General features: G+C 38.0%; 1 protein-coding gene and 1 non-coding gene across 2 annotated transcripts in view; both read right to left on the reverse strand.

Annotated features, from left to right (window-relative positions):
• Positions 1–2,702: 2,702 nt before the first annotated feature.
• PIEZO2 (piezo type mechanosensitive ion channel component 2) overlaps positions 2,703–27,736 on the reverse strand; it is a 427,386-nt gene continuing 402,352 nt past the window's right edge. Inside the window, 8 exon segments of the mRNA XM_036009325.1 lie at positions 2,703–4,705; positions 5,756–5,939; positions 8,437–8,516; positions 9,760–9,888; positions 11,403–11,575; positions 12,908–13,000; positions 13,356–13,544; positions 25,413–25,560. Coding sequence (XP_035865218.1) covers positions 4,453–4,705; positions 5,756–5,939; positions 8,437–8,516; positions 9,760–9,888; positions 11,403–11,575; positions 12,908–13,000; positions 13,356–13,544; positions 25,413–25,560 — 1,249 coding nt within the window. The 3' untranslated portion in view covers positions 2,703–4,452.
• On the reverse strand, positions 19,946–20,052 carry LOC114507104. Its single transcript, XR_003685382.1, has one exon. It is a non-coding gene; the product is annotated as a U6 spliceosomal RNA (small nuclear RNA).

The following is a 27,736-nucleotide window of genomic DNA, read 5'->3' on the forward strand; positions in this document are numbered from 1 at the left end:
CTGACTGCACCAAAGCAATTTCATGCCAAATAATGAATTTAAGCAGGCCAACCTGATTTAAGTCTCATATCTACAATTGTGAAAATAACTGTATCCTTTCTTGTTGACTATTGTGTTGAAAGACTGCTTAGAGGAATTAAGGCAGGTAAAAGTTGTAGCGGCCTTGTGTTGGATACTTCCTCAATCTCTCTGTATTCCCTTCCCACCATTGAAAAAACTCAAGGGTGAACTAGTCCATCAAGGACAAACCCCAAAGAGTATGGTAGCAATAAGAACTTCGGGGGCACCCTACAATGCAGGAGGAAGAAGAGAGAAGTAGTGGGTGGTCTGGCAGAGCCAGGATCAGCGGCCACAACGATGATACTCTGGGAAGGGACAGTGCACATCCCTACTAGTGGGTGAGAGCAGGGTGATGGGCATGGGCTGAAGGCACTGGATGGGCTGGGTCTGCAAACTCTCAAAATTAACTGATTGATGCTTCCTTATAGGGCCAGGCTACTTGGAGAAGAAGCTTCTAGAAATAGAGGGGGCAGGGATAACAGAGCAGAGGCTCAGAAAACAAGGGTGCATTTGTGATACTTCAGAACCAGAGGAGGGGCTCCAGAGGCATGGAGCTAGAGGAGCCATCCCCCGTCAGAACAAAAGTTAGGTCACACAAAAGAAAACTAATATCACACAGAAGAAGCCACAGAAAAGAACTGTGTTTTAATCCAATAACAAATTCTTATCCATAAAAAAAGAATAAGGAGCAGGATTGGGTGGGTTCTTAGAGATGATAAAATCTTGCCAGAAAGATAGGCCCACAAATGGGTGAAAACTACAATCAATATTGAAAATGAACTGAAATAAATTAAGAAAATAATAAGAGACAGTAAAGAACAATAGAAATCAGATTTTTAAAATTAGTGAAAAAGGAAAATAATTACTTCAGAAATAATGACTAAACTAGAAGGACAATAAGACAGTTCTCACAGAGGACAGGGTCACCTTAAAGACAGGGGTAGCTGCCCCAGACCATAGGAAGGAGAGAGTTGCTGTCACACAGTTGCACCAGCAATTCCTCACCAGGGAATTGCTGGTGCTCATGGATCCCTGGGCTCTTGGTGATGCTCCAGGCCAGATGGCATGAGGGTTGAGGGTCTGGCTCTGGCTCTGCCTGATGAGCAGAGGTGCTTGGTAAGGGAGAACTAGAGCTGAAGTAGAGGGAATGAATGATGAGTGTCACACATGGCCTTCAAACCAGCTACAGGCTGTGTCTCCTTCATCTTATACTTCCTGGTAAGGGAAATAAGGCCTTATACTCATTATATGGAGCCAGTGCGTCTGAGTGGCCCAGTCACAGATGTTGATGAATACTGTGATCTCCCAGATCCCCTCTGTACAACAACAATGCCCATGTTCATGGGTCACAACTGTGCACTCAGAAACAGTAAGCTGCAGCCACTGGTTGTGACTCCTGGAAGGGGAAGGCCCACTCAGGGATGGTTGTGGCAATGACTTGCTGATGGCTTTGCTAAGGACAAGGAAGGGCTATCCCAGATCCTGAATGCCCTGTAAAGATGGGCAAATCTCAATTGCAGTTGCATGGCTGGGCAATCTTGATCCTCTGCCTCATCCTGCCTTCCTTACTGGCCTGTGTAACTTCCAGGGCCACTTCCAAATGTCCTGTGGTGATAGTCCATCTCAAAGGCTATTTCCAGAGTACCCAGCCTAAGTTGGCAATTTTCTTTCATGAGGGGCATCTACTGGGCCAGGGCAGGTGCTCATTTGAGGCTCAGAATATGGCTGGTGACAGCCTGATGATCCCTTTATGTTGTCAGATAAAAGAAGTTTGGAGAGGGGTAGTGAACTGCTGGCCTGGGTTCCCAGCCCAACAGTGGCTGAGCCAGGACTAGAAGCTGTTCCAGCTGCATTCTGGCTCATGCCTCCCTGGAAGGTTTGTGCTCCTACATTTTCTATACATTAATCTTCTACATGTCCTTTGTGAACTGAAAAAGGAGTTCTATGGAAATTAAACTCAAAGGATGATCTGATCATAAATTCCTAACTGGGCAGGTAACACCCCAGGCATACAACTTCTTCTTCTTCTTCTTTTTTTTTTGGTCTTTTTTGTATTGTTGTTCAAGTACAGTTGTCTCCATTTTCACACCCCCAAAGCTCCCCCCACTCACTTGTAAGTGGAACCTAATCAATAAAACAAACAAACAAGCAAAATATAACCAGAGATGTTGAAATAAAGAATAACTTCTTTACTAAAAGGCTTATCTTTGCTTTAAGCAAACCCTGTCCATTGTTTCTATGCACCTAGGTTAACACACCCTTGAAATAATTGAATCATATAATCTTGTTAACTGTCCTATAATCCAATCCTCAGCTTGCTTTCTCCCACCTCCATGTAATCTTCCTTATATTCCCTCCTTAAGTTCAAATGCATAAAAGAAGATGCAAAACTGTTATTCTCTGGAGCATTTGAGATCTTGCTCCCCTTCATATGTTTGGCTCAAATAAACTCTAAAAATTCTATATGTGGATGTTTCTTATGTTGACACCTTTTATATTCCACCCCCTTAAACCCCTGGAGGCTTTTCTCTTGAAACCTGGAAATTGTTCTCTTGAGAAATGTTGCAATTCTGATATACTTTGACCTTTACAGTATTTTTTTCAGGAGCATTTTTTCTACTTTCCTCTTTTTAAAATGTGTCATAATGTGCTCTCTGTATATTCCTTGTTGACAGTATAAACAGAAAGAATTCAAATCAGAAACATGCATAGTGATTCCTCCTATTGTTGGGAACTCATCACACAGGCCATAGTTCCCTAAGTGGTTTGAGTTTATTGTCTCAATTATCGAAGCCGTTTATTTTAGCAGACTGGAAGTACATTGGTCTTCACAGTTGGATAAATATTCACTAATTCTCTACAATACACTGAATGTCATTTGAATTCTGCTATTTTTTAAAGCTCCATATTTGCTATAATAGATTCTTCTGGAAATTAATTTGTTACAGTTGCTTCCTGCTTACATTATTCACATAGAGTATCTATATGAGAAAAAAAATCAAACAAATGAGAAGTGAATTTTTATCTCAGTTCATTTTTAAAACTCCTTGTAACAACATTGAACAAAATTACCTTTCCTAGTTCATGCAAAAAGGCAGAATGAAGAGTATTCTTAAAATGACTTTGCAAGATGTGCTTTATTTTAAGTCAGTCCTGAACTCAAACTACGTAGGATCATTTTTTGAAATATTCTAGTCCATTCAATGATTCTTCTCAGAAACTGCATTTTAATATGGAATGAACACTACATTTCAGTCGTAAATTTCCATGCTACATTGCTATTTAATGAAGAGGTTGTATTACCAATAACAATAATTTAAGAAAAGGCCATTTTTTATTTCCCCAAGCTTGATATACATATTTCTTTCATAATTATGAACTTAAAAAACCCGTCTCATATGTAAAAATGTGAATTAGAATATGTAAACTCCTTGATATACCTGAAAAACAGGAAGGAAAATGTCACATACTGGAAAAACCATTGCTTTATATCATCGAAATGAGGAAAATGTATTGAAGGATGGGGAAGATAGAAGGGAGCTCATGACCTCCGTTAATAAAGATTTACAAAGTTAAAGTACTCCACATTTGCTGGGAGGCATTTTTTGTCTTTCTACTGATGTCTGTGTTTCACCAGGAGCAGTAACTCTCTGAAGTGGAACAGCCACCACCATTGAAATGAATCGCTAGCTGGGCCTCAACAAAGCCAGTTTCCACATATTTGTTTTGCTGCTTTTTTTTTTTTTCCTGAGAAGTCACTGGTGTTTAATGGAAAAAATTTTGTTAGTCTTCAGTTAAGATAAGGCAGTAAGAGTATCACTAAGTTATCTTTTTGCTTAGAATGAGGCTTATCCATCCACTGGCATCTTCATGGGTCATCTGCTCACTCCCTCTCTCTTTTCCTCCTAGAACTACATTTAGGAGTTTCAGCCTCCTATTGCTGTTGTATATTCGGGTTGTACTGAGGCCCATCTATTCTCCCCATAGGAGCTTCCTCCTTGGTGACAGAATGCTGTGGATGGCATTATAGCGGCTTTTCAGGAAGGACGCAGTCCTCATACAGGAAAATGTGGCATCTTTCCTTCTTCCTTCTTCTTTTTCTCAAAGGGAGGAGACCCATCAATGATTCCTTCATATAATCTATTAGAACTGTTCATTAAAACATAAACCAAGTAGCCCTGATTTCAGAGAAATGGAATTATGAATAACTTTTCAACAGTGCCTCAACTTGCAAGGTAGCTTTGACTACAAAAAGAAGACAACTCCATTTGGCCACCTGTCAGAAGAGAAATCACTTCCATTGAACTAGAAATGCTTAGCTCTTATGAGAATATTGTGCTTTTCTTTAAAAATTCAAATATTAATTTGATTTGTAGTCTTTATCCTAAGATATCAATTTGTTTTTTCTCTAGTCCATTTGATCATGGTTTCTGGTGAACGGTACAGGAATATTAATTTGGCATAGAGATCTTCCTCTAGTTCCAGTTCCCCTGTCTCTCGAACTAAAAAAATATCGGTGCATAACTTCAAAATTCGATCCACATTTGGAAGCTCTTCAAACATGATGGAGTGAGAAATCCCACTGAAGAACTCACGGACAAACTTCCCAATCACAAGGACAACTGAAGCATATAATCCCATGATACTGAAAAAAAAAAAAGTAGAAATTATATCTAGCAGTTAAATATGGTTAGTAGAACATACCTAAAAGGAAAGCATACGTTTCCTTCAAAATCCATAGAAAATATGATAAAGTTATCAAAGAATAAAACTTTTCCCTTTGGTGAAAACATTTACTCTTTTCTGACAAAAAAAAAGCAATTCATGTTCTTTCTAAAAAATTATACATTACAGAACTGTAAGACTTGAAAAATAAAAGTCCTTTGAAATCTCACATTTTGGGATTTACCTGTGTTAACAGTTTCATGTACAAACTTCAGGTGATTTTACTGCATATAATGCATACATTAACTACATAGTATATTTGGTAGAAATCAAATTGTACTATATATACCTTTTTGTTCCTATTACTTTTTACCTTAATAATTCTATATTTCACAGAGGTCCTTTTTATAATGGAACTTTTGACAATGATTGCTTAAGAGGCTCATTCTGGGAAATAGAAAGCTTTCTGTTTGCACTTGTAGGGGCTGTACATGTCCTAGGATTTTAAACATGAGAACGTGGTTACAGGGTAATACAACTTGACCGAAACTGTGGTTTCCAATTGATCCTATATCTGCTAAGGTCATAAGGAAATCTAAGCAGAAAGAAGTATTTTTATGCCAGTTTCTAAGTTTAAACACTGAATTGCATCAAACTAGGACATAACAGGAAGATTTAGTTAAAAAGCCAGAGTGTAGCTCCTAGTCCCATCATTAACAGTATGATTCACACAAGATATTGTGACTTGTTCAGGACTCTGGTTCCTCATTTTTTAAGATGAAGGACCAAGGATCTGTGAATTTTAATATTTCAGCTGTAAAACTGGAGAATGTTAAGATAAATGTCTTCCTATCTTTAACTTTATATTATAAGTAGACCTTATGTAAAGAAAAAAATGATTTCTTTTTTTCATTTTATACTTTTATTTTCAATTACATTTTGTATTTAATTTGTGTGAGTTTATGGTATATAGCATAGTGGTTAGAAGAAGTAGACTCTTATAAATGGTAATTGTTAAATGAGTCCTTACCCATAGCCAGCCAGGAAGCCCAGACTGGGGGGGCTGACTTTGTCATTGAAGACTACCAGCTCTAAGGCCTGGACTTCCTTATGGTATAGTCTATTTCCAGTCAGATTGAGAACCCACCACTCACTGTTAGATTTAATTGTATTATCTCTGTGCAAAATGATGGTGATATTCTTGAAATCATTTTCTGGAAGAAAAGAAAAATAAAGTCAAGTTAGCACGAGAATTTTAGGATTTAATGAACATCAACAGTCTTCAGATGGCAAAACCTGATTCCTAGCCACAGCATATGATTCTAAGATGTACCTATGGATATTAACAATGTAAGTAGAAAAGAAAGAGTGGGCCCTAGGTATGTATGGGGTTCCTGTTTTTCACAAAAAAGGTCAGTCAATATTGCTACATGCTACAAATTATCTTGGCTGATAATTCCAAACAACTAATTAGGCATCTAAAACCCAAGTCATTGACTCTTGATTTAATTGACTGGTTCATTCATATTACCAACATTTATCAAGTGTCTTTTAAAAAAAAAGAAGGTACTCTGTTAGGTGCTAAGGAGTTGGAAAGTTGCACACAGCACAGTTTCTTATCTCAATAGGAAAAGGCCATGTACACAAGGACAATTTATGGACATATGGTAACAGCCATAAGACCTGCATTGACAAAGTTCTGCTAGTTGGAGAGATGTCTTTTGGTTGGAATAATCCATGAGGGCTTCCCAGGGGAGGCCTCCCCTGAAGTGACTTTGGCTGAATAAGAACTTTAGGAGGTGGAAATGGAATGGGGAGAGGAGACCCTTTCAGGCAGGATTGATGACATGAATCTCTACAAAGTTATGAAAACCCATAGTGAATGATTAATGACTGTACAGGGTGAATGTAAAAGAATAAGTAAAAGGTAGGGTAAACAAAAAGCTTATAGTTACATTGAATTCAGATCCTATGGTGGTCTTAAGAAGAGGCAGACCTTGCCAGTGATAATAGGGTCTCCACTGAGAATCATGGTGGTGGACTAAAGACACTGTGAGGGCAGAGACTGTATCTGCATTATTTCCTGCTAAATTCCTAGATCATAGGAATCTAGGAGAATGATTGACAATAAATATTTGTTGGATGATGGATGGATGGGTGGAAGTATGGATGGATGGAAGAAGAGTGAAGAATGTTGAAGACTGGTAAAAATTACAGTCCTTAACCTGGAAGAATGTGAATTACTCAGAACACTCAGGAATAGGAAGAGTCTTTGTTCTGAAGTCTAGAGACAGTTCTGAGGGGGAACAGATTGGCCCAGGTTTAGATACTACTTGTAAAACTTCAGCTGAGTATTTCACACCTGAGTTTCAGTTTCCTCCCTGGTAAACTGGTGATAACCATCAACTTCTGGTAAATATACCTTGTGGTAATGATTAGAGATAACTCAGTATAGCTAATCAGAAATACAGTTAGATTGTGGGCAGGATCTGAGAATACTAAGGCCATGTAGTCAGGTCAGGGGAGCAAGACTTTGTAGGCTGGAACTCATATCACTACCAGACAGACACGTCAGTGTAGGGAGAGGGAAAGAACCCAGAAAAGAGGAGGGGGATAAGTGAAGGCAGGGAAGGGGTCTGGGGCATAGGGAGAGGCTGACCTTGGAAAGAAGCAAGGACACATCTTTCTTTGAGGCTGAAGGTAAGGAGGAAGTATGAAAAAACAAGACATTTTGCCAAGAAGCAGAAAGAGATTAAAGGAACTTTCCTGGCCAGTTTGGACCCATTCTGGAAGGCAGCAGCAGTAAAGAGCCCGCTGAAGAACAGGATTCTTTTGAGAAACAACTGCTTATTGAACAATCTGTACTCTCAGACTAAACATTCCTAGAACTGGTCTGAATTGAAAAGGAAATAACAAAGTTCTCAATGCATCTTGCAATTACCTTGCAAGATATACTAATTTATTGTTGAAGAAGAAAAGCCTGTAAGTGTGGGATCTGGCCAGCACTTGCCCTCCAGGCCCTCTATCCTGCCTCTATTTCTGGCAATTTCCATGGAGGAGTCTAACTAATTACTTACATCTCTATCTTTCTAGTTAAACATGAGCCCCACAGACCTGGTAACAGTGACTATGGCAAATGAATGAACTGAATACTTCATGTCCTCTACCTTGACGGTATGTGTATAGCTACTCTGGCTCAGGTAATTGATTGAGTCAAACAATGTTTGATTGTTAAAGGAATCCAAAAACATCAGTTCACTCTCATTATGGTTGTATGGGGAAAATATAGTCCCTTGAGCATTACTGTTGATATTTAATCAACCGTGGGCTGAATCAAATACATTTCCTGCTATCTTTTCATTGCTCCTACAGTGGCACCTCCATATTTAACACTGTATGGGGCAGTTTTCTGCGCAGATATGGTTGCTAATAGAAGTAAATAGGCTGACTAAGCAGAAACATAAGTCACTAAATGTGAATTTGAGTCAGTTGGTTTCTATATCGATAAAAAAGAAAAAGAAAATGAAGACCATGGTTCCCAAGTGAAAGAATGATTCCTCTGGCTGGTGAAGCCTTCTCCTTCTTGCAAGCTGTGTCACGGAGGGAAAGAAAACTGGAAAGTAGCTTGATAAAGGCTGAAAAATGCAAACTGTAGGAGTTGAATAAAAGAAAATTTAAAACACTTCTGAAATGATTCCTTCTTATTCTTACCAGATAAAAGTTGCTTTATAGGTTTGGAGTTAGAATCACTGGGTGCTTTCACATAATATGGGTAGATCCTTTCTATAGTCCTGTGCATTAAAAAAAAAGAGGAATTAAGTTTTAGTTGTTTTACCCTCATAAAATTGTTTGTTTGGTTGCTATTTTGACCTAATATCAAACAAATAATGGTGATAGTCTTCATATGTTTATTCAATGTGTAGTCATCATAATGTATGGCTTTCCATTAAAATCAGAATTTTCTGAAGCCAAAAAAATTCATCAGGTTCTATCCAAATACTCATGTAAATGCTGTTCACAAGCTAGTTAATGATTCAAAACTGCTACTGAGATTTTCCCACATCTGTTACTGTTTCCAAAGCAAAGGGCTATCTTTCTTGCTAGGAGCCTATCATTTGTATCAATAACATTGAGTGCTCTTCTAATTTTAATTTTAAAAATTTCAAAAGTATCTATAATCAAGTAGACTGCATTTGATCTAGTGATAAGAGTGAGGTATAAGAAGATAACTGGTGACCTGGACCTCACCCTACCTCTACAGGAAGAGTTGGGTGACCTTAGAAAGTTATTCCATCCTTCTAGGACTATTTGCAGTTAGGAAGTGATGGGAAAGGGGTGGAATTTGACGACCTTCAGGGCCCTTCAATTTTAGTGATTAACAAAGGATATTTCAGTTAGGAATATGTGTGAAGGCTGCATCATGGTGGTTTTTACATTCAACATGTAACAATGGGACCAGGGCTTACTGAAGGACAGAACTGGGAAATGAATAGCTGGTGGACATCTGGAATATTTCATTCAGCAGTTTTTGACCAACTGCACTTTTTTCTCTTGCTAGTTCTTATATTAGAATCTAAACATCACAGCTTGGATGTGTTTGAAATGGCAGGATAATATGTTAAAATGTAATATTTCTCTCAAATTTCTGTTTACCTTCTACCTTCTCCTCACATCCCCCCAACCTCCACCTCCATCCCCATTCATTAGCTAAGGATTCAGTGAACCCATGGCAGGAGTAACAGTAGGAAAAGGGGCTTGAAGGGTCTTTCCCTGGCTTTTGGTGATTATGGTGATATAACAGCAAGACTTGCTGCTTGGAGACAGGAGCAATACTCCCTGGCTAGGTGGACAAAGAGTGAGAAGGGAGAGAATAGAGTTTCTTTTCCAGCACAATGAGGCCTCCAAATAGATATTCATTTGAGTTACCAAAGAATGATGAAAGTTGCATTTGTGGCATGTGATGAATTCATACCAGAGATTCTGTACCAGATACATACACCTATTAAAGCTATATTAATCAGCAAGTCAACTTACACTGGTGTATTTGAACTTTCTATGTCGTTGCCTTCTATCATTTTAGCTATATTCTCTCGTGTAGTATTTTTAAGAGGAAAAGAAAGCTTATCTGTTGCTATTTCTGCTTTTGCACCCAGACTCATGTTTCTGTAAAGAAAAGAAATCAATTCAATGATTATTCAGAAGTCTGGAAGAGAAATTAAAAACTCACTTGACTCTTAATTTTATTAATTTCGCCAAGGTTTTATTAGGTCCACAGCTGTCAGCCCCCCGCCCTTTCTGTCCACCTCACCATTATGTCCAATTTCTTAAACAACCAAGTTGGTAAAACTTAGTGAGGGCACAAACACTTTTAAAACAGATAGCAGGTGAGGAGTCTCCCAACCAAAAGAGAAAACATCCTACTACTCTTATATGACTTTCCTGAACTCTCTATATCAATGCAATGAAGTTGGCTTTCATGGTGATCAATAGAATTCATATTTTAAAAGAAAGTTCCATTAGAAATTGATTTTTAATGTTGTTATTTTTTAGTAGCTCTTCAAGGAGAGGCTAATGAGTTACTTTTTGGAATTACAGAATTCCATGTGAGGAACTTGGGACATTTAAAAGGAGGAAATAAGATTAGAGGAATTTTTTAAATTCTGAACTGCCCCCTTTGAAATATTTCTTTACTATTTCCCCATAAATGCACTTTAGATTCCAGAAGGCTCTCTTCTGTACCTATCACAATTCTTTTTTAAAATTTAATATTTCTTGTATTTTTCCAGTACCATTTAGTCCTCTTATACCCACTCCACCCAGCAATCACCACATGGTTGTCCATGTCCATGAGTCTTTTTCCTTTTTGCTCAATCCTTCCACCCCCTTATCTGCCCTGATCCCACTAGCTGTCACAATTCTTTCTTAATTCCATCCAAGAAGCTGGAATTATGGAGCCCAATGAACCTAAAACTTGACTGACAAACTTGTATAGAGTCCTGAGTCACAGCAGTGATGGAGGAAACTAAACTAATCAGCTGGTATATTGTGTTGTGTGAGCTGCTTCACCTACATGTTGAGCTTTAGGATATGAGAACTTTTACTAAGACATGCTCTGTCTACATAAGTGAGGTAGGAACTGCATGCTGGCCATTGGCTCAGGTTAGGTGAAGAGCAGTTTTCCTCAGCTCTCCCTTGCTGGGCCTGCCAAACTGCTCTCACATCTCACACTTGGAGAAAAGATCTGCTAGGGCTTCCCCATGTTGGAGATATGTAAGTGAGAAGTCAGGGTTCCAGAGGCAGCACATTCTTTATTATTAAGACCAAACTTCAACCTTTCAGGGGAATCTTAATGATATATGCAGACTCTGTTTCATTTTATGAGTCATCACTCTCTTTTCCCTCTATTTATCTCTTGTTCACAAAACTCATTGCTAGCCTCCCTTTAAAATGGAACTTAGTAGTAAAAAGGAAAAGTAAGAAGCCCTTAGTTTTGTCAGTGATTCCCAGGCAAATCATATTTAATAAAAAAAATGTTAGCTGTGGCATTGAATGAATGTTCCCAAGATACAATGTGAACTAAGATCCACATTATTTTAATTTTTCTATCCTCTTACCTCCCCCAACCCTGAGTTTAATTAGGGAAAAAGGGAAATTATGCATGAAAAAACAGTAACTACCTCTGAATACTCCATGAAAAAACAACAGAGAAGCTACTATTGGGGTTCCTGAGTTCCTCTATTATTTTCTTCTTACTGGGAGGGCTGATGGTCCATAAAGAATTTGAGTTTCCTTCAAGTTCTGCTACTGTTATGTCTTCTTTTTCATAATTTTCCAGAAATTGCATAGCACCCTATATCACAAAAATATACATTCATAATTAGATCACATACATGATGATGTATAAAGAAAGTCTTTACTCGTCCTTTTAACTGACTGTATGAAGAAGGTTTCTGCATATTAAAGGAAAATTTCTGTAACGAGTTATCTTGTTCTTCCATTGCACTGACTTAATTCCCCCACCCACAGGTACAGGCAGCTCCCAGCTACATCAGCAAACCACCTTGGTGATGCTGCCACATCAGTACAACTATGGAACACTTCCAATTAAATAGTGAAGGAAACTCAGATGATTTATTGTCTTTTTATCTTTGTACTAAGAAGAAAGTTTATCAAGCATTAGAAAAAGTGCCTCTTAGGAGAAAATCAAACTTTATCCACCAGGACATCCTGGCCATGTCCTCCTAGTTCTTCATCCCTCAAGGCTGGTTTTGACAGTGTGCATTAAAATCAATAATTTGGTTACAAAAGAGAAAAGCCTTGGTTTGCCTAACCACTTTTTAAAAATTAAATGAAAAGTATTATTTGTAAAACAAACTTTAATTATGAAAAATCATGTTATAATATTATTAACAGTTTGAATGTAGAGAAAAGAATAAACTAATTAGCCACAACTTTGCCACCAGAACATTACCACTGTTTTGATGCAGTAGGGGATGTATATCTTATTTTTTATCATTGAAAAAATTCTAAATCCTTTTTCATTTATGTTTTATCTTGAGAAATTTTCATGCCATGTATAGTCCTTGTAATGATTATTTTTTATTACAAAAGAAGTTGCTTGGAAAATATTCAGACAACATAGCATGTAAAGAAATATAAAGTGCCTTGTAAAGAAATATAAAGAAGCCTTGTCTACTGCAACAACCCTAGGGAAGTCAGTGCTAATCAGATTCACTCCATACATACACCATGACTTATTTAATCAGTCCCTACTTGGTGACTCCTCAAGTTGCTTCCAGTTTTGACTAATACAGGGAGTGCTATCAGAAGTACTTACTGACAGTGCTTTTGCCATATTTTGAACTTCTTTAGGACAGATTCCCAGAGTAGACCCATTAGTGAAAAGGATCAATATTACCACAATTGAAAAAGTTAAAATTTTTAAAAGGATCAATATCCATTGAGCTTACACTAAAATGTTCTGAAATAAAATTAGCACTATTAACACTTATATCCAATAGTATAGCCATAATGTCTTAGATTATCGAAACAGTCAGTGGCTAGGAATGTGTTATATACAGCTGATAATCTCTGAAAAGCTCCCCCACCCCATAGACCATGACAACCACTTGCTCACCAGATGAAAGGTCTTCATATAGATCTATTATACACATTTACTTACAGTGTCCCTAGAGAAAGATTTTATAAATTTATCAAACGTTGGCTGGTCCATAATTTTCAGCTGGCTTTGCTGGGCACTCATTGTGAAAATAGGCTGTAAAACAAAATACACAGTATTGTCAATATTCTGAAGCTGTTCCCTGCATCCTGGGTTAAAGGAAAAATATTTGCATAGTATGTCACCCACTGAATATCCAGTGGCATGTAGCCTCAGAGATCTCTTTTTGAGGTAATTATTCTTGCACTCAAAACTAGAACAGAACTCTTCTTTCACTGCCTTCTGTATCTTATTTCAAATGTCACATATTCACTGAGAAGTCAAAATTTAGGTAGAAAATATGGATTGGCAAAACCTAACTAAACATCCTGTGGGTGGTTATCAGGAGAGGAGTGCATTAGATAAGGTACCTGCAGGTGAGTAAGACCTGGAGGACGTGCACAATGATTACCTGGTAACCTCCCAGGGTAATTGTGACTGAGACATCCAAGGGCTGGTTGATCACCCCAGCAACAGATTTGATCAAAGACATGAAGAGCAGAGGAAACCAGACAATACAGATGAGCAGAACGATGATCATGCCTCCCATGCCATACTTCACCACTTTCTTCTTCTTCTGCCCCCGGGGCTGGGGGTATCTCTGCAATGGAAGAGTTTACACAAGGTTCAGGCCACTGTCCCCTGAAAAGCAGGTGGGGAGGATGAGGGCTCTTCCCATGGGGTTGTGACTTGATTTAGCCCCAGTTCTGCCCTGTTTTCTCTGAAGTGGAGAGGACAACCTTGTCCAAACCTGGGAACATAGTTAAGTAGTGATATGAAGCTGTAATGAGCTCCCTACATGTGCCCACCATGGTGCCATGGGGGACCAATGGGACCTGAGCAACTTACTCCTTAAAATTACAGTGTGGGCTTTGCTAGTGATGAACCCGAGAACCAATGGATTGAATACTCTGCTGAATAAAGCCTCTGATTTTATCATGAGGGAAAAAAACATTTTACTTAAAATTTCTGAGTATTCAAAAGCTGTGCCTTTCAACTGACCCCTCCTTCTCCTTGGTGGGTGGAAAAACATTTTTCACATCATTCATCACACACATTATCAAAGTAATGCTGTTCACATCATGCAATAAGATCTGTAGGATCAGCCAGCCCCCTCTTGGTGTTGTAACTCTGCAGGTGCCCATGCTTGCTTGGATGCTGTGCTGAGTTGGGCAAGGTAGGGGGTGGTAGTAGGTATGTGTGTGTCACACAACAGACTTGCTCCTATACAAGAGCAGTGTGGTTGGTAGGGCTGAAATCACTTCCATTTGCTTTACTAAGAGCCCACTAAGCTCTGTCTTAGATTCTATGTGCAAGCGGGGAGGAACCAGCTTTTCTGTCTGGTATTAAAACTGCTCCAGCTCTATATGTATATTCCTTGTTTAAATGTTGCTTCCTAGTGACCTATTTTCCTTCCTGGGTGACCCCTGAAGTTAAGGCAGGCTACATACATAAGGGAGCAGGTGTGCCTCCTCCCCAACCTGGAGCTAAAACTTCCTTGGGATGTGCTCATTTCAGTAGGTTAAGGTAGGAAAAATAATCCACATTTTACCTGTTAGGCACTGAGCTCTGGTTTATAAACTAAGAGAGAGGTCTGAAAGCCAGCAGAGGCTTCTCTGAGGACTTTAAAGAACACTGCTGAAGGACCTTATAAGCTGACATTCAGTGATTCCTGAATATAGACTTGGGAACACAAGGACTCAAACTGGACTGGAGGGTGGGTCAGAGCCAGTATGGAAAGCATTGTTTACTCAGTGCAAAATATCATGCTTCTAAGTGACTATGTACTGTGTGTGAAGTTGCATGAGGTTCAGATTAAGGACAGTATTTTAATATCTTTGCACTGGAATCCAATATTGGTGCTTAGAACTTTCTATTTTGAAAGAAAAACTAGAATATTTGAAAATTTAAAACATGCTTCATACACAGACACACACATTTGCTTTTTTATTATTTTGTCAATGAGGCAAGTTTAGATAACGGTCCACTTAACCTACTCCAACACCATTGTGGTGTTACATAATGAAGAACTTTGTTAGTTAAAATAGGTTTATCTATTCTCTGTCAAGAACAGTCTGAGTCTTTTCTGCGTGAAGTGGGACCACATTGGTTCCTCTCCTGAAGGCCAGTGTCTTTCAGGATCACCTTAAAAGTTCCCAGAACCTCCCTTCCATTCTTCCCTACCCCCCACCCCACCCTGCTAACCTCTCCGTGCATTTCCAAGGGCAGAACAGCACCAAAACCTTTGGCCTCTCACTAATTATGAGGTTATTTTTCCATTCCCTTTCTCTTTTTTTTTGAACTTTTTTTACATCTTTATTTAATAAAAATCATCTTTTTTTAAATTTTAATTAAAAATTGTTCAAGTACAGTTTTCTCCCTTTTACTCCCATTCCAGCCCACCCCCCCAACCCTCCCCACTTCCCTCCCATTACCACCCTCCCACTAGCTTTTGACCATATGTTTTTTAAATTTGTTCCTGTAAGCCCTTCCCATTCTCCCCTGAAATTCCCTCTTCTCTCCCCTCTGGTCACTGTCAGTCTGTTCTCTATTTCAGTGTCTTTGGTTATATTTTGCTTGTTTCTTTGTTTTGTTGTTTAGGTTCCTGTTAAAGGTGAGATCATATGGTATTTGTCTTTCACAGCCTGGCTTGTTTCGCTTAGTATAATGTTTTCCAGCTCCATCCATGCTGTTGCAAAGGGTAGGAACTCCTTCTTTCTTTCTGCTGCATAGAATTCCATTGTGTAAATGTACCATAGTTTTTTGATCCATTCATTTACTGATGGGCATCTAGGTTGCTTCCAGCACGTAGCTATTGTAAATTGTGCTGCTATGAATATCGGGGTGCAAAGGTTCTTTTGTATTGGTGTTTTAGTGTTCTTAGGATGGAGTCCCAGCAATGGAATTGCTGGGTCAAAAGGCAGATCCATTTTTAGTTTTCTGAGGAAGTTCCATACTGCTTTCCATAGTGGTTGTACCAGTCTGCAGTCCCCCCAACAGTGCACTAGGGTCCCCTTTTCTCCACAACCTCTCCAACACTTGTTGTTTGTTGCTTTGTTTATGATGGCCATTCTGACTGGTGTGAAGTGGTATCTCATTGTGGTTTTAATTTGCATCTCTCTGATAGCTAGTGATATTGAACATTGTTTCATGTGTCTTTGGATCTTCTGTATGTCCTCCTTGGAGAAGTGTCTGTTCAAGTCCTTTGCCCATTTTTTAATTGGGTTACTTGTCTTAGAAAGGAGTCGTGTAAGTTCTTTATATATTTAGGAGATTAAACCCTTGTCTGAGGTATCATTGGCAAATATGTTTTCCCATACAGTTGGTTCTCTTTTTATTTTGATACTGTTTTCTTTAGCTGTGCAGAAGCTTTTAATTTTGATGAGGTCCCATTTGTTTATTCTTTCCTTTATGTCCCTTGCTCTAGGAGACATGTCAGTAAAAAAGTTTCTGCATGAAATATCTGAGATTTTCCTACCTACATTCTCTTCTAGGACTTTAATGGTGTCACGCTTTATATTTAAGTCTTTTATCCAGCTTGAATTTATTTTTGTATAAAGTGTAAGTTGGTGCTCGAGTTTCATTTTTTTGCACGTAGCTGTCCAGTTCTCCCAACACCATTTGTTGAAGAGGCTATTTTTATTCCATTTTATGTTGCTGCTTCCTTTGTCAAATATTAATTGACCATAGATACTTGGGTTTATTTCTGGGCTCTCTGTTCTGTTTCATTGGTCCATGTGCCTGTTTTTATGCCAGTACCAGGCTGTTTTGATGACAGTGGCCTTGTAGTATAGTTTAGTGTCAGGTATTGTGAGCCCTCCTACTTTACTCTTCTTTCTCAAAATTGCAGCAGCTATTCGGGGTTGTTTATGGTTCCATATAAATTTTTGAAGTGTTTGTTCTATGTCTGTGAAGTAAGCCATTGGTACTTTAATAGGTATTGCATTGAATGTGTAAATTGCTTTTGGTAGTATGGACATTTTGATGATATTAATTCTTCCAATCCATGAACACGGTATATGTTTCCATTTATTTGTGTCTTCCTTGATTTCTTTCCTCAGTGTTATGTAGTTTTCTGAATACAGGTCTTTTACCTCTTTGGTTAGGTTTATTCCCAGGTATTTTATTTTCCTTTTTGCTTTTTCAAGTGGGATTTTTTTCTTGATTTCTGCTTCTGCTGTTTCATTGTTGGTGTACAGAAATGCCTTTGATTTCTGGATATTGACTTTGTATCCCACAGTTTTGCCAAATTCATTTATTAGGTCAAACAGTTTTTTGGTGGAGTCTATAGGATTTTCCATGTACACTATCATGTCATCTGCAAACAGTGACAGTTTTGTTTCCTCCTTTCTGATTTGGATGCCTTTTATTTCTTTTTCTTGTCTGATCTCTGTGGCTAAAACTTCCAGTACTATATTGAATAGAAGTGGTGAAAGTGGACAGCCTTGTCTTGTTCCCGATCTTAGTGGAAAAGATTTTAATTTTTGCCCATTGATAATGATGTTGGCTGTAGGTCTCTCATACATGTCCTTTATTATGTTGAGGAATGCTCCCTCTATTCCCACTTTGCTGAGTGTTTTTATCATGAATGGGTGCTGTACCTTATCAAATGCTTTTTCTGCATCTATTGATATGATCATGTGGTTTTTGTCTTTGCTTTTGTTTACGTGATGTATTACATTTACTGATTTGCAAATATTGTACCATTTTTGCATCCCTGGAATGAATCCCACTTGGTCATGGTGTTTGATCTTTTTAATGTACTGTTGGATGCGGTTTGCCAGTATTTTGTTCAGGATTTTAGCATCAATGTTCACCAGCGATATTGGCCTGAAGTTTTCTTTCTTTGTTAGGTCTTTATCTGGTTTTGGAATTAGTATGATGTTGGCCTCTTAAAAAGAGTTTGGGAATCTTCCATCTTTTTGGATTTTTTGGAATAGTCTGTGAAGGATAGGGATTAGTTCTTCCTTAAATGCTTTGTAGAATTCTCCTGTGAAACCATCTGGTTCAGGGCTTTTGTGTGTTTGGAGTTTTTTGATTACTGCTTCAATTTCTTTTGTTGTTATTGGTTTGTTCAGGCTTTCTGCTTCCTTTTCATTGAGTTTTGGAAGATTATATTTTTCTAGAAATTTGTCCATTTCACCTAGGTTTTCAAATATCTTGGCATACAGTTCTTTGTAGTAATTTCTTACAATCCTTTGTATTTCTGTGGTATCTGTTGTAATCTCTCCTCTTTCATTTCTGATTGTATTTATTTGGGTTTTCGCTCTTTTTTTCTTGATTTTTTTTCTTGATGAGTCTGCTTAAAGGCTTGTCGATTTTGTTTATCTTTTCAAAGAACCAGCTCTTGGATTCATTGATCCTTAGAATTGTGCTTTTAGTCTCTATGTCATTTAATTCTGCTCTGATCTTGGTTATTTCCTTCCTTCTGCTTGCTCTGGGCTGTCTTTGTTGTTGTTCCTTGAGTTCTTGTAGATGTAGGGTTAAGTTGTTTCTTTGGAATGTTTCTAACTTTTTTAGGTGGGCCTGTATCGCTATGAACTTCCCTCTCAGGACTGCCTTGGCTGTGTCCCATAAGTTTTGGGTGGTTGTGAGTTCGTTTTCATTTGTGTCCAGAAACCTTTTGATTTCTTCCCTAATATCATTCTTGACCCATTCATTGTTTAATAGCATGCTATTTAATCTCCATGACTTTGAGTGTTTTGTTTTTTTTTTCCTTAGGGTTGGTTTCTAGCTTCAGTCCCTTGTGATCCAAGAAAATGCTTGGTATGATTTCAATTTTTTTGAAATTGTTGAGGCTTATTTTGTGACCTATCATGTGGTCTATCTTTGAAAATGTTCCATGTACATTTGAAAAGAATGTGTATTTAGCTTCTTTGGGTGGAGGGTTCAGTATATATCAGTAAAGCCCATTTCATCTAGGGTATTGTTCAATGCCACAATATCTTTGTTGATATTTTGTTTGGAAGATCTGTCCATTTTTGATAGTGGGGTGTTAAAATCCCCCACAATAATTGTGCTGCTGTCAATATCTTTCTTGAAGTCCTCTAAGATTTTCTTTATGTATTTGGGTGCTCCTATGTTTGGTGCATATATATTTACAATATTTATGTCTTCTTGATGGATTCTTCCCTTGAGTGTTATGAAATGACTTTCTGGGTCTCTCTTTATGGTCCTTTTTTGGAAGTCTATTTTGTCAGATATGAGTATTCCTATCCTGGCTTTTTTTTCCTGTCCATTTGCTTGGAAAATTTGTTTCCAGCCCTTCACTTTCAGCCTGTACAGGTCTTTTATCCTGAGGTGGGTCTCTTGTAGGCAGCATATGTGTGGGTCATGTTTTCTTATCCAATCAACTATTCTATGTCTTTTCATTGGAGCATTTAATCCATTTACGTTTAAGGTTATTATTGATAAGTACTTATTCATTGCCTTTTATGTACGTGTGTTCCTCTCTCAGTCTCTCTTTTCCTTTCTTTCCTTAAAGCAGTCCCTTTAGCATCTGTTGCAGAGCTGGTTTAGTAGAGGTGTATTCTTTTAGACTTCTTTTGTTTGAGAAGCTTCTTATTTGGCCTTCTATCTTGATTGAGAGCCTTGCTGGGTAAAGTAGTCTTGGTTGCAGACCTCTGGTTCTCATTACTTGGAATATTTCTTGCCATTCTCTTCTGGCTTGGAGTGTTTCCATTGAGAAGTCAGCTGTTAGCCTTATTGGGGCTCCCTTGTATGTTACTTCCTGTTTCTTCCTTGCTGCCTTTAAGATTCTCTCTTTGTCTTGAAATTTTGCCATTTTAATTATGATGTGTCTTGAGGTGGGTCTCTTTGGGTTCCTCTTGATTGGGACTCTCTGTGTTTCCTGGATTTGTGTGGCTTTTTCTCTCATCAAATTAGGGAAGTTTTCCTTCATTACTTTTTCAAATAGGTTTTCTATCCCTTCTTCTTCTTCTCCTTCTGGTATCCCTATTATACGGATATTATTACGTTTCATATTGTCTTGCATTTCTCTTAAAAAATATGGAATGCTTCACAAATTTGTGTGTCATTCTTGCACAGGGGCCATGCTAATCTTCTCTGTATCATTCCAATTTTAGTATATGTGCTGCTGAAGTGAGCACTTCCCTTCCCTTTCAAAGCAACTGCCACCTTCTTGTTCTGTTCTGCTCTATCACCCGTTTCCAGGTGAGCCAAGTCTCATTTACATTTCTTAGTTTGCAGTTCATGTCATGCTACATTGCCAAACAGCTTCTTAAAAGTGTTTGGGAGGTGGCTTCATGGAAATCACTGTGAAAAGTGACTTGGAATGAGAAGCCTGCACTGTGAGTGTGCTCATGCCAACATTTGGCCTGTCAGGAAATTGCTGTTTTTTCATAAAATGCATTCATAAAACCCCAGGAACACATTATATTCAATATGGAATAATCCCCAAGAAAAGTTGCTTTTAAAAGAAGCTTACTCTTCTGCTTCATTATAGACAAGTGATCACATTGGTAATGTTTCAATCTCTTATGGAATGAAGTAGAAACTAGTGTCAGGTTTGTTTAGAGTCCCTAATACTCACTTCCCACATACCTAAATTTCTCAGGATGTTTTACCATGTGTGATTTAAATAGCCATAGACTTAGCATTAGATAGAAGCATATATTCAAGTAGAGGCAATAGATTAAAAAGAGGCTTTTCTTTCTTCTTTTTTAAATTGAACTTATTAAGGTGACATTGGCTAATAAAATTATTTTTTAGTTATACAATTCTATAATACATCATCTATATATATTATATTTTGTGTTCACCACCCCAAGTAAAGTCTCTTTCCATCACCATTTATTTCCCCATTATTCTCTTCTACCTCTTCCCTCCTCCCTTTCCCCTTTGGTAATTGCTATATTGCTGTCTGTGTCTATGAGGTTTTATTTCTGCTAATCCCTTCACCCTTTTTACTGAGCCCACCCCCAAGCTCCCTCCCCTCGGACAGCTGTCAGTTTGTTCTCTGTATCTATGAGTCTGTTTCTATTTTGTCGGTTTATTTTGTTCATTACATTCCACATGTAAGTGAAATCATACAGTATTTAAATGTCTTTCTCTGACTGGCTTATTTCACTTAGCATAATAATCTTCAGGTCTATCCATACTGTCACAAAGGGTAAGATTTTCTTCTTTTATATGACTGAATAGTATTCCATTGTGTAAATGTATCTCAGTTTTTCCCCCCTCATTTATTGATGAACACTTTGGCTGCTTCCATATCTTGGCTATTGTAAACGATGCTGCAATGAACATAAGGGTACATATATTCTTTTGAATTCTTGTTTTGGGTGTTTTTCAGATACATTCCCTGAAATGAAATTGCTGTGTGAAGCTTTTATTTCTTAAAGATAAAATTAAAAGATTAAAAGGATGATTTCAAGTCTTTTGAGGTGCAGAAATGTCTAGTGTTCTAGGTCAGCATGACCCTGTCCTTTATAAGAAGGGTGGCAATAGGTATGACTGTCTCACTATACTCTCAGAAGGGTTGTCACCTGTTGGCTCAAAAACAGTAAAAATCATATATAAGTTGATAAACAGGGCAGACACAGCTGTTCACATGAAAAGTAGCCCTGTACCTATGTGGGGAAGTTATGTGAGTTTTGATTCAGAAAAAATATCCCTCTTAAGAGTCCCTCTCCTAGGGGACATATTGGTGAAAATATTGGTGTATGGAATATCTGAGATTTTCTTGCCTATGTTCTCCTCTAGGACTTTTATGGTGTTGCAACTTCTATTTATCTTTTATCTATCTTGAGTTTATTTTTGTGTATGCTGTAAGTTGGTGGTTGAGTTTCTTTTTTTTGCATATCCAGCTCTCCTAACACCATTTGTTGAAGAGGCTATTTTTACTCAATTTTATGCTTCTGCTCCCTTTGTGAAATATTAATTGGCTATAGAGACATGGGTTTATTTTTGGACTCTCTATTCTGTTCCATTGCTCTGTATGCCTGTTCTTATGCCAGTACCAGACTGTTTTGATTAGAGTGGCTTTGTAATATAGTTTGATGTCAGGTATTGTGATTCCCTCCTACTTTGTTCTTCTTTCTCAAAATTGCTGCAGTTATTTGAGGTCATTTATGGTTCCACAGATATTTTTGAAATGTTTGTTCTATACCTGTGAAATATGTCATTGGTATTTTAATAAGGATTGCATTGAATCTATAAATTGCTTTGGGTAGTATGGACATTTTGATGATGTTAATTACTCCAATCCATGAACATGATATATGCTTCCATTTGTTTATGTCTTCCTTGATTTCTTTCTCCGGTGTTGTATAGTTTTCTGAGTATAGGTCTTTTACCCCCTTAGTTAGGTTTATTTCTGGGTATTTTATTTTTCTTGTTGCTATATCAAATGGGATTTTCCCCCTGATTTCTATTTCTGATATTTCATTGTTGGTGTACAAAACTGCCTTCAATTTCTGAATATTGATTTTGTATCCCACTGTTTTGCCAAATTCATTTATTAGGTTGAATAATTTTTTGGTGGAGTCTTTAGGATTTTCTTTATACACTATCATGTCATCTGCAAACAATGAGGTTTGCTAGAAGAAGGGACATAAAGGAAAGGATAAACAAATGGGACTTCATTGAAATAAAAACCTTCTGCATAGCTAAAGAAATCACCAGCAAAATGAAAGGGAACCAACCCTATGGGAAAACATGTTTGCCAGTGATGCCTTGGACAGGGTTTGATCTCTAAAACACATAAAGAACTCACAAGACTCCACTCCAGGAAGATAAGCAACTTAATTAAAAAATGGGTAAAGGACCTGAACAGACACTTCTCCAAGGAGGACATACAGAGGGCCCAAACACATATGAAAGGATGCTCAGCATCACTAGTCATCAGAGAGATGCAAATTAAAACCACAATGAGATTCACACCAGTCAGAATGGCCATCATTAACAAATCAACAAACAGCCAGTGCTGGCGAGCTTGTGGAGTAAAGGGAACCTTAGTGCACTATTGGTGGGAACGCAAACTGGTGTAACCACTGTGGAAAACAGTATGGAATTTCTTTAGAAAACTAAAAATGGAACTTCCCTTTGACTTCGCAATTCCACTGCTGGGATTATACCCTAAGGATCCTGAAACACCAATCCAAAAGCACCTATGTACCTCAATGTTCATAGCAGCACAATTTACAAAAGCCAAGTGTTGGAAGCAACCTAAGTGCCCATCAGTGAATGGGTGGATCAAGAACTATGGTACATTTACATGATGGAATATTACGCAGCAGAAAGGAAGAAGGAGCTCCTATCCTTCCTGACAACATGGGTAGATCTGGAGAGCATTATGCTAAGTGAAATAAGCCAGGCGGTAAAAGAGAAATATCATATGATCTCACCTATAAGCGGAACCTAATCAACCAAACAAAAAAGCAAGCAAAATATAATAAGCTACATTGAAATTAAGAACAAACTGACACTAACCAAAAGGGAGTTAGGAGGGTATAATAGTGGGGAAAAGTGGAAGGGTCATCAAGGAACATGTATAAAGGACACATGGACAAAGCCAAAAGGGGGTGGGATCAAGGGGGGGAGGTATGGATGGGTGGGGTGGGGAGAGTGGTGGGGGGAAAATGGTGACAACTCTACTTAAAGAACAATAAAAAAATAAAGTCAAGGCGACCATTACTTTTTTTTTTTAAAGAGCCCCTCTTCTATTCACCTAGTGGAAGCCATCTCTCAGTTTCTGAGGCCCTTTACACAGGTTCCAGGACTTGGAATGCTATCTCTGTTACTCACGATAGATTAATTCATCTGCTTTGTGGAAAACACAGGCTACTGAGCACGAGCATGCAGTTGTTCACTGACCGTCTCTCTTTCTCTGACTTTCTGTAGAATGGCCGTTCCTCTTTTTCACTCCCAGCTTATCCATCCATGCCTCTGAGGTTATTCTTTCTAGAACCTCATCTGGAGCTTCCCCTTTTGGCTCTGATGGTAAGAATTTGTACTTTTCTTTTTCTTACTGATCCTTTCCTTACCATCTGAGAGAGGTTCAGATCCTCTTCACTCTGCAATGACCCCCTTGACTTGCCTCTCTCTTGAACTGACTCTCTCCCTTGCCTTTCCCTTGCCTATGACAGTGACAAGAGTAATCCCAGACTAGACTGCCCAGTAGTCCCTCACTCAAACTGCAGATCTACAGAATTGTGAGCAGATAAAATGGTTGTTATTTTTAAACCACTAAGTCTTGAGGTAGTTTGTTATAAGCAATAGACAACTGATAAAAAACCTATTGAAGAAATGGTTCCAGAAGCTAGACCTAGCTCTTCTTAGCACAGAAGTTTTGCAATGCAAATTTTCCTGTGTGACTGTGTGTTTGTGGGCACCTCTCAGTGAATGCTTTGTGAGGCAGCCCCCTGTGATTGTTAAAGGGATCTTTATGTTCTATTGAAATTTACTGAGACTTTTGCCTACTTTTCATAATACTGCTTTCCTGGAGCTTACAAATTAATTCAAATTTTAAAATCTATTTTCCAATATTTGAAAGTTTGTCTCCCCATTTTTTTTTACTTAAGACTGAACAATTCTTGATTCCTCCTACTTTTCTTCATATGTCATGATTTCCAGACTGTTTGTCATCCTGATTCTACTTTTAATGTCCCTTTAGTAGATTGGCTCTCATATTCTGTCATTATATAACTCTTTTGCTCTTAAAAATAAGGAGAAACTAATATCATTTTAAGTATACTGCCAGCCGCATCTCCTTCACTCCCTACAAACACAGAAGCCACAGTAAAATGGCTCCCACAACTATAAAGCTGAAATTCTCAGAAGAAACTGACTGAAGAACAGAAATTACATGGATTAGAGGGGACTTTTCCAAAGAGGGTATCATGGAGATGAGCAAAAAAGACATTTCACATCACCTCAGCAAATGATATAGTACTTTAGTATCTTTATTGCTTTGATGCAACAGCCTCCTGTTTCATATGTTAAACTTGAAAAAACCTACAAATAATTGTAATTTTATCCATATTTAACCATAATATTTAACCCAGCAGAATGATCAAGTGTTTGCACTTTAATTTCCCTTGCACAAAGCAGTTACATTGTGTCTCATCAAAGAGGACATCAGGTGGTGACCCTGAGTCCAAGTCACCTGACCCCACTTTTCTCCACCATAGCACATTTCCTCCTGTTCCCAAATGAGCCATCTAAGAATGATTGAGTCACACAGCAATACATCATTTCTTCTTTTAAAAACAACTACAATATTCAGTTGCCAAAAGAAGAACACATACAGATGCTATTGCTAAGGCAGCAGTATGTTCAAGATTCACAACTCCAGTGGGATGAAAGTCAACAGGATATTTATAAGTCCTAGTAATTTTTGCCCTGTCTCCATTTATTTGGTCACAAGGCTTGTAGAAGTTCACATTAATCTTATAAGCAGCTGGTATCTAAGAGAAACAAATAGGGATAAGGCATTTTATTGGCTTACTTTTTCCGATTCCCGCCAACACTTCAGGATGAATATGTGAGCATAGATGTCCTCTACACAGATCCAGCTGGAGAGGCTCAAGGTTGTATCTGTCCACACCCAGTCCATCACAGCCCTTAGCTCAGTCAAAAATGGAACGAGGCGGAACCTGGCAGAAACCATGTCTTTTTAGAGAGACAGTTCTGGGATTGCCCCCCAAACCCAGCCAATCCTGAGAGGTCATGTAGTTCTTTATTATTTTAACTCTTCAATCTTAGAAAAAAATTCTCAAGGTGACCCTTATGGTAAAAATTCAACTTGGAATACAACTGCTTCTCATTACAAGTCTAATAAATGGATTGGTATTTTCCGTTCCTTTTCTTTTTTTGTTGACGGTCTTAATAAACTGGGATTCCTTCTTAAATGTTTAATGGTATCTTCTTCAATTTCTCTTTTTCCCCTCGTTTTTTAATTGTTATTCAAGCACAGTTGTCTCAGTTTTCCCCATACCACTCTAGCCATCCCCACTTCCTACCCTTGATCTTACCTCACTTTGGTTTTGTCCATGTGTCCTTTACACCTGTTCCTGAAACCCTTCCTCCTTTTACCCCCCATTATCCCCTCCCACCTCTCATCTGTAACTGCCAGTTTGTTTTTAATTTCGATGTCTCTGGTTGTATTTTTCTTGCTTTTTTGTTGATTATGTTCCACTTATAGGTGAGATCATATGTTATTTGTTTTTCACTACCTGGCTTATTTCACTTAGCATAATGCTCTCCAGTTCCATCCATGCTGTGGCAAAAGGTGGGAGGTCCTTCTTTCATTCTGCTGCATGGTATTCCATTGTGTAAATGTAGCATAGTTTTTTGATCCATTCATTTATTAGAAATTATACAAATCTTTCACTTCTTTGGTTAAATTTATTTCTCAGTATTTTATTGTTTTTGATATTGTAAATGAAAGAACTTTTATTTCTTCCTCAGATGTTTCTGTTAGTGTATATAGATGCAATTGATTTCTGTATGAGGTCTATCCAGAAGGTATCCAGCCATGTAATATGAAAAATAAAGACATTTACTGAAGAAGATATAAGTTATAAGAAACATCATACTTAATACAATGATGCCTCAGTCCCCTTCAAAGTAGGCACCTTGGGACCACACATAGTTCTCCCAGTGGCCATCAGCTGTCCTATCATATCTTCCTGAATCTCATTGATTATCCAAAATCTCCCTTTCAAAGGTGATTTTAATTTTGGGAAAAGCCAGAAGCCCCAGGGCACCAAATATGGGCCATGTGGGGGCTGAGTCACTTGGGTGATTTTATGTTTCACCAAAAAACACTTCAGGAGTCATGATTCGTAAGTCGGTGCATTATCATGATGAAGCTGCCAATCACCAGTTGCCCGTAGCCGTAGCTTTCTGAATCATCCAAATAGTTTCCATGGAGGAATGTTGAAGCTTAATGCAAATTTGATGTAGACGCATTTCTCTACTTTCTCAGTCATTTTGAATGAGACATACAGTGCACATGTTCACTAAATGGCGTCTACCGCCCCTACTGACTAGTAGAGTGAAGTTGTCATTGTTCATGCATGCACATTTCAGTCCTTGGTTGCCAGTTTACATCAGTGTTGTGCAAACTGCAAACCATTCTTGTTATATTAACAATGGCTGGGCTTTTTCCACACAGACCTCATATGTTGATGTCATATTCTGCAACTATACTGAATTTGTTGATTAGTTCTAAAGTTTTTGGAATGAGTCTTTGGTATTTTTTATATATAAAACCTTATCTGCAAATAACCACAATTTAACTTTTAAAAATATACTTTATTGATTATGCTATTATAGCTGTTCCATTTTTTTCTCCCTTTATTCCCCTCCACCCTGCACTCCCCCATCAGCATTCATCCCCCCTCTCCCCTTAGTTCATGTCCATGGATCATACGTATAAGTTCTTTGGCTTCTCCATTTCCCATACTATTCTTAACCTCCCCCTGTCTATTTTGTATCTATCATTTATGATTCTTATTCCCTGTACCTTTTCCCCAATTCTTTCTCCTCTTTCTCCCCACTGATAACCCTCCATGTGATCTCCATTTCTGTGATTATGTTACTGTTCTAGTTGTTTGCTTAGTTTGTTTTTGCTTTTTTAGGTTAGGTTGTTGATAGTTGTGAGTTTGTTGTCATTTTACTATTCAATTTTTTTATCTTTTTCTTTTTCTTAGATAAGTCCCTTTAACATTTTATATAATAGGGCTTGGTAGTGATTAACTCCTTTAACAAGACCTTATCCAGGAAGCACTTTATCTGCCCTTCCATTCTAAATGATAGCTTTGCTGA

The sequence above is a fragment of the Phyllostomus discolor genome, chromosome 9, assembly GCF_004126475.2.
Source record: "Phyllostomus discolor isolate MPI-MPIP mPhyDis1 chromosome 9, mPhyDis1.pri.v3, whole genome shotgun sequence".
Lineage (NCBI taxonomy): Eukaryota > Metazoa > Chordata > Mammalia > Chiroptera > Phyllostomidae > Phyllostomus > Phyllostomus discolor.